This window comes from Rhineura floridana, chromosome 5 (genome assembly GCF_030035675.1).
Source record: "Rhineura floridana isolate rRhiFlo1 chromosome 5, rRhiFlo1.hap2, whole genome shotgun sequence".
NCBI classification, from domain to species: domain Eukaryota; kingdom Metazoa; phylum Chordata; class Lepidosauria; order Squamata; family Rhineuridae; genus Rhineura; species Rhineura floridana.
The window spans coordinates 79,574,226-79,582,469 of NC_084484.1; the positions used below are offsets into that span (position 1 = coordinate 79,574,226).

Consider the following 8,244-nt stretch of genomic DNA (forward strand, 5'->3'; position numbering starts at 1 on the left):
TCTTAAAGTACGGTGTCCAGAACTGGATGCAGTACTCATGATGAAGCCTAACCGGCACTGAATAGAGGGGAACCAATGCTTCACACGATTTGGAAACTATATTTCTGTTAATGTAGCCTAAAATAGCATTTGCTGTTTTTGCAGCCACATCACACTGTTGGCTCATATTCAACTTGTGATCAACAACAATTCCAAGATCTTTCTTGCATGTAGTGTTGCCGAACCAAGTATCTCTGATCTTGTAACTGTGCATTTGGTTTCTTTTTCCTAGGTGTACAACTTTGCATCTACTATCCCTGTTAAATCTTACTCTGTTGCTTTCAGCCCCATTGCTCCAGCCTATCAAGATCACTTTGAATTTTGTTTCTGTCCTCCAGCGTATATTAGCTATCCCTCCCAATTTTGTATCAACTGCAAATTTGATAAGCGTTCCCTGCACCTCCTCATCCAAGTTATTAATAAAAATGTTGCAGCTTTGCTGAAGTGGAGATATATTATGTCCACAGCATTCCCACAGTCTATCAGGGAGGTTACCCAATCAAAAAATGAGATAAGATTAGTCTGGCAGGATTTGTCCTTGATAAATTCATGTTGGCTTCTAGTAAATCACTGCATTGTTTTCAAGGTGCTTACAGACTGACTGCTTTATAATCTGCTCCAGAATTTTCCCAAGGATTGATGTCATACTGACTGGTCTGTAGTTCCCAGATTCCTCTTCTTGACTTTTTTGAAGATAGGGACAATTTTCTCTTCTTGGTAGTACGTAACTCTTCTTATGCTTAAGTCCAGTGCTGCTGTTATGAAGAAATGTGTCTGTTTCTGTAGGTCAGGAAGGCTGGAGGTTGGAAGGAAGCTGTTGCTTTCGACATGACTGGGAGGTTATGTAGGAGATGGCTCCAACCCTTCCTGGCTCTCAGCCAGGCCCTGATCTAGTCAGGTGCTTTCATGCACTTCTGTCTTTCAAACAATTGACTGATATTATTGCTATTATTTTTATTTAATTGGTCAGTCACTTGAAAACATCTCAAAGCAATCAACAATAAAAACAATTTCAAATCAAATACATATACTGACTGAGATAATTGATAAATAATATTCTGTCTGAGTAACTTAATGTGCATGCTCTGGAGAGTATTTTGATGGAGATACAAACCCAAAACAGGCATATGTCTGACCTGTTGGACTTGCCATGAACAAACCATCCTAAAGTGTGAATTTGCATAGTTTTTTTAAGATGCAGTGTAGCATTGCATAGTGGAATATTTGCCTGCTTCTCATGCAGGTATTGTCACACTGCAGGGGAAGCTACTGTAGATGGTGCATACAAAAGTGTTTTCATTATTTATGTTCCATAATTTGCTTGCCACGTTGTCTCCTATGATTGTCATTTTATGAAGCTGGTTGATGAAATGTGGGATACCAAGGATAACAAAACTAGTGTGCAGATTACTCTCATTATAGAGATTTGGACATGCCATTAAACTACCTCGATACTGGCGGGATGTCCCATAAATTACCTAGTGCTGATTTCTATTTGTGATTTCTAAATTATACATACAAGTTGTTTATGTGCTATCCCGTTCAATTTAATGCTGACAAAATTACATGCTTTGTAAAAGGCAGCAGAACCAAATAACCACTGCAGGATGGTGGATAATAATAGATTACTAAACAAGTTTTATATACTCAACTTTCTTACCTTTACATTAACTTCTCCCTTGCCATTTTATGATGCTTATGATCACCTTAAGAATTCACTTCTTTCTGAAATATTTAATTGCCCTCTACATTAATAAAAACATGAAATAATATATTAGAGCAACAAAAAATTAATAAGCAAAGAAGTGAGAAAATATTTTCCTTTTGTTTACCTACTGCTCCCCACCATTCATTTTTCACTTATTCTAATTTATTTTATTCTATATATGATTGTCTTCCATTCACAATTTATAAGATATTTTGTAGTGCATTTGTGTACTGCCCTGTCCTGAGCTCATTCTGTACGTCAGGGGTGGCAAACTTGTGACTCTTTAGATGTTGCCGGCCTGCAACTCCTATTGGTCTTGTTGGTTAGAGCTGATTGTAGTTGGAGCCCAACAATACGTGGAGGGCCACAGGTTCCCCTCACCTGATATATTTAAAGTCATGGTCATTATTTTTGTATAAAACTGTCTTCTCTTTCTTGCCTTCTTCCCAAGGTGCTATGCTTTATCCTCATTTGAAAGGAAAGCTTATCCGTTATTAATATGACTTTATTAATCCAAGCTTTTCAGGATTAGGTTCATTCCAGTGTCGTGAGATATTTATTTTGACATTAAATGCTTCACACAGAATGGTGCCACTCTGAGCAGATTTTACTAATGCCATTGCAGAGTCAGTACTGCACTGATGCTAGGCAATAACTCCAGCTGCTGCCTTGTGATGCTATAGCCGTTATGATTTAAATCTTGAAATATTCAGGAAAAAAACATGGAACTTGGAGGGACCTCTGTGTAAATATCCTTATGATTATACTGTATGTTATCTTTTGGTTGTATTCCACTAACCTTTACTCAGCGTAGACCCATTGAAATTAATAAAGTTAAGCTAGTCACCATCATTAATTTTAATGGGTCTACTCTCAGCAAAAGCTAGTTGAATACAGTACTTTGTCACAGTGGTTCCCAAACTTTTTTTTCCTCATGGACCACTTGAAAATTGCTGAGGGAGTTGGCAGGCCACTTGATTATTTTTTTGCCTGTTATAGCAGTTGTATTCCATAGAATTCAAAGAGCAATATAATACAAGAAATCAAAGAAGCAATAAAAATACAATTAGAAATCAGTATGAATATTTAATGTGATGGAATTGCTGTCTCCTGTCTTCAACCACAAATCCACAGACACACCATGGAGTACCGGAATGAAGCACACAAACCACTATCTGAATTATACCTTAATTTGGAGCATTTCTTATTTGCTTTATAATTTCTGAATTGTGATAATGCACCTCTAATAATGTTTTCAGATACTTTCTCATTAATTGATTTTATTATAAAATTTCCTATTTTATGGTTTTAATATTTCAATGTAAAACACCCAGTGAACCTTTGTTTTGGGGTGGTTGGATAAATATTGTAAATAAAATACATAAACTTGTTTCTCTTTCAGGATTCACTAACGTAAGTGATCTGTACCTCTGTTTATATAGAACCTATTGATGAACGTGCCCCTTTGCATTATTTCCCTCCTCAGTTTGATTGATATGTGGGTCACATTTCCCTCTGATGTCTTGCAGGGAAATTGTGTCAATCTGACTGAAGCTTTGACTCTCTACGAAGAACAGCTTGGCAGACTATATTGTCCTGTGGCATTCTCAAAGGAAGTTGTATGTGTCCCTTCATACATGGAACTGTATCCTTTGTTAATAAATCATGTCTCTTAATTATCACTACTGAATAAACCAAGTGAATTGTGAATACAACAAAAGGACTTCAGTACATGCATTCTTCAAAAGTTAAAGAGAATCCTAATAATGTAGGGAGGATTCTTCTTGAACTTTTAATTAACATGGCTGGATCCAAGTAAGTCATACTCAGAGTAGACCATTTGTAATCAGTGGACTTAGTCATGTTTGACTTGATTCCAGTTGGTCTGCTGTCAGTATGACTTAGTCATACACCACCCTGTGACCTTTAAAAAATCTTGCTGTGGATACTTTTGTCCCTAAAACGTGTAGCAGAGCTTGCAAAGAGCTGAGTTTTTTTAAAAAAAATCAGAAAGAACTACAAACCACTAATTTCCTTTTTTAAAAAAATTCAGATTGATGCTCAGGTTACTGAGATATGAAATGATGTGCCACGGAGTAAGAAGTGTCCTAATGAAAAGCAGGGAATTTCCCACCAGCTATCCATGAAGTAATGATATGTGCATTTAAATTGTTGTTATTGTGACAATTTTAATGAAAAAAAGATTATGCCACCAAAATGTAATTTCTATGCTTAAGTAATCAGGTTTTACTGAGTATGCTGCTGAAGACCTGTATCAGGACTGAAGTCCTTATTTCCTGCATTGGCAGGGTGTTGAGCTAGATGACATTTGAGGTACCTTTCAACTCTATGATTCTGTATTCATCACTTACAGAGGATGGTAAAATGTATTTTTATTTTGAGACATAATGCCAAGTTTAAATTGAAATGGTGTTTTCCTCCTCCTGTTTGAAAATTGTCCTTGTGACAAGGTGCAAAATATTTGATTCCTTGACCATTCTTTAGATGGGTATTTTATACTATTTGGAAGAAGAGAACTGATGTTTGAAGTTCAAGATCAACATGCCACACATGCTGCATGAAGCATGTAGGCTTGCCATGTGCTATAAATTATATGCTGTAGATGATCCTGAAATTTAGTCATGCTATTGATTTGTGAATTCTTTAAATGTTTTTATTATTATTTTAATTTAAAAGCAAATGGAAAAATGTATATTTTGATGAGCTAGGGTGTTATTTTTTGAAAGTCAATGTAGATGAATTAGCAGCAAAGCTATAGCTGCAGAATGCACTGAACCTTTAGAATGTGATCATTTTTATTATTTTTGTTTTAGATTTTTGGATACCAATTTAAAAAGACAACGTTAGCATTTCAGTGTGGTACCATAGATTTTCTCTTCAGACATTAATCAGTTTAATAGTCATGGTGCTTTAAATAGACTTTTAAGTGTTTGTGGGTTTTTTTTGTTCCATGATCAATGTGCTTCCATTAGAGGAATTAAGGGCAGACTTTTTCTTTCTTTCCTTTTTTTAAGGAAACCCTCTGTCCCATTGTGATGTTATAAAGCTACCATGATATTTCTTATAATGAATTTTTATTCTGACCCTCATGCATCAGGATACTTTATTTTCAGTGGGTGTTCCTGATGCCTAATCTCAACTGTGTGAGGATTTGTTCAGAGGAAAAGTTCATCACAACTTCAGTGATAGGGGGTAAAATCATGGTGTGGTGACTGCTACATCAGAATGAGCTTGAATCGGGCTCAGTCTCTAGTTATAAACAAACTTGAGATTTGTTCATCTGCATCAGACTAGTCTTATTGTGAAGACTTTTCAACATAAAAAAGTAAAAAGGCTCCATGTCTTCATGTACAAAGAGATTTACAAATTACCTAATGCTGGAATAATGCCATGGACGTAAGTAGTTTAAGTGGATAGTGAGCTGTCATTTGACAAATCAGTTAGCTGCTGCCAATATTTGTTATACATAGGGAGGGATAGTAGCTTAAACGAATACTGTTAGCACTACAAACTTTGAAATTATGGCTTGGACTGTTGCCCTAGCCCTTCAATTTCAGTATGACTAACTGAAATGTGTATTGAGAATTCTTTTTATTGGTCACATACCCCTTCAGCGCTAATGCTCATAAAGTGTGAAAGGTCATTGAAAAGGCAAAATTAGAAAAGTGACTTATGATACAATGCACTGGAGGCTTCTTCTTCACCAGCTGCATCTACGTGAGTGGGAGCTGAGCTCAAGGACACAGGACATGTCTCATTCATTATTTTGTGGTATGTGCAGGAGACGTTTCTGGTGGATTGTAAACCCTGAGAATTTATATTTTGTGCATATCTATAAACAAAATGTTTATTCCACTTAGTTGAGCCCCATCATATGGATCTGAGGAAGCTTGTGACTAAAGCATCACTGGCCCATAGACTGTATTTGCATATGCATGTTGAAATATCTATTGCATTTGTACACCTCTTGTCCTTCTGCACATGTTATGAAATTCTATTTTTATACAATTTTCTTACATTATTGGTTGATCATTATAATTTTGCTATAAGCAAATAGAATAGCTCAGAATAACAGAATAGCTCAGAAATGGAACCTTATTGTACAGTGTCTGGAGAGAAATAATTAAAATGTTCTGTCCCTCTTGGCAGTTTAAGATCTTTCAACAAAATTACATTTTTTTCCAAAATGAAAAATTTGCTTCACATTTCACTGTTCTGTTTTCTCATGTTACTAGAGAAAGGGCTGGTGTAGACTGTTACCCCTACACAATATAATTGCAAGGTGAAGATGCACCACCCACATTCTGAAAAATCCAACACTGGGGAGAAATTCTTGATGTATTTAGAAAGGAAGGCATAGTCCTTCATAGTACATAAAGGAATTTGGCAGTGAAGCACAGCACTGTTTGAAACTCAGAAGGGTTTGTCACCTTGGGGTTTTGTTGTGCTAACAAAACAGGCATATAACTAATGTAGGCTTACAACTCCTGAATTATGTGTTTTATGAATTAAAGCTACCTGATAAACCATTTGAATCTCTCTAGAAATTATTTAAAAACAACTCTCTAATCTCTCCTGTGGTAAAGAGCAAACTTCATTCACATCAGATGAAGTTTTCCTATTGACTGGAAAGGAACCATTATTTAAAGCTGTCTAGTTTGAAGTCATAATTCACATACAGAGTGATAAATTTAGAAGACTAAGGCTGAGCTTCCATGGAACCAGATGGTGAATATGTATGGAGATGCAGAGCAGCCTTTTCTCCTTTTGTTAAAAACACACTGTCACGTTTACACTGAATTGTGCTTTTGAATAGATTGGTAGTAGCTTAGACAGCACCCTTACAACCTGATCATATAAGACACGACATCTAAAAGGGCCTACAGGAATAGCCATAATATTTTGTCTAGCATTGGGTACTAAAAGACTTCAGCATATGTGTATGTATTTACGGCGTGCATTAAAAAATGCTATTTTCTAAAATAACCTCTTATATTGCTTTGGGATTATGCAATGCTTGTAACTTGGAAGTAATAGCCACGTTCTTAAGTAAGTAGAAGAAATTTTCTCCCACTCTCTACGTAGCCATAAAGTAATTTTAACGAATGCCCCAATATACTAAAAAAATCCAACCACAACTGGATAAGCATAATTTCATAGCTATTTGTTTTGTAATTGAAACCAACACAGTTCCACTTTTTTTTACTTGAACTTCCCACGTAGCTTTTGGTATTTATATCAGTGCTTTCTGAAGAAGAAACTTTAGAAAGAGGAGTAAACTACTGGTTGTATAGATGGTTTTGGAAGAAGAATATGTTAACATTTTATTTTCTTGTATATGTAGATTCCATTATCATAATGTTTGATTTTTCTGGGGAAAGGGATATTGTAGTATTACCTGCCTAACATATTCTAATAGAGGAAGAGGAATAGATGGAAAGTGATATTGTTTGGAAAGCTAACTAATACATGCATCATTCTCTCACTGAAAGGGAAACAAAAAATTATGTAGAATATCATTATAACATAGATATGTGTGTGTTTTTAAAAGCAACATGGTATAAACTGAACATCTCTTCCCACCCCTTTTTCCATTACTGCTCAAATAGACTGAGGAAATGTTCAAATAAAGTGTTGTCACTATTTATATATATATAGTTGTTGCTGTAGTGTATAGTATGAAAAATCACTTTTTTTCTTTTCAGTGTGTAAGAATTTTGAAACGAAACCTGTTACAGATTAGCCTTTTTTATTATTTTACATATGAAACTGAGTGGAACATCTGTTGTGAGTGCCTCATTACACATGCAAATCGATCCCAAAGATCGTTAGCATGGGATGTGTCTAAATTCTTTGCACTAAATACCGCTTTCATCTAGTAGTAAAATTTGACTATTTTAAGTTTGATAACCAGTCAGACCTTGCTGAAAGACAACTGCTGGATTTGTATCAACTGCACAAGTAATAGTGCATGCATTCAAATAAAGGTACGCTGATATTACCTGTACTGACTGAATTGTTAACATCACTATCAAGATCAAGCCTTTCCCAATACAGTATACAACAACCTAGGAGTAGGCCCCATTGAAAACAGTGGGATCTGTGAGTAAGGATACATAGGATAAAGCCATTAGTTACATACTGAGTTTGTAAATCTAGGGAGACTTCCAAGTGGGTAAAATCACTTTCTTATTTTATGGTGGCCCCATTTCATTTCCAAACAAATAGGCACTACAGGTTTGCTGTTGGATGGGATAATGGCACATATATTGTGTGTAAATACACAAAAATGCAATTATTTCATACTACATTATTCCTGATGGATTCCAGAGCCAATCACAGGGTTATGTCACCTCCTACTAGCCTAGACAGGAAAACTCTTTTGCAGATTTGCAGGTTGTCCCCTCCCCTTCCGGAAAAGATGATAATGCTGGAAAAAACAGAAGGGAGTAGGAAAGGAAGACCAAACAAGAGAT

At 35.7% G+C, this 8,244-nt stretch overlaps 1 protein-coding gene across 1 annotated transcript in view; it reads left to right on the forward strand.

Moving 5' to 3' along the window:
- SMS (spermine synthase) overlaps positions 1-7,769 on the forward strand; it is a 49,819-nt gene extending 42,050 nt beyond the window's left edge. The window contains exons 10-11 of the mRNA XM_061627296.1: positions 3,277-3,392; positions 4,253-7,769. Coding sequence (XP_061483280.1) covers positions 3,277-3,392; positions 4,253-4,295 — 159 coding nt within the window. The 3' untranslated portion in view covers positions 4,296-7,769. The remainder of the gene's footprint in view (positions 1-3,276; positions 3,393-4,252) is intronic.
- Positions 7,770-8,244: the final 475 nt, after the last annotated feature.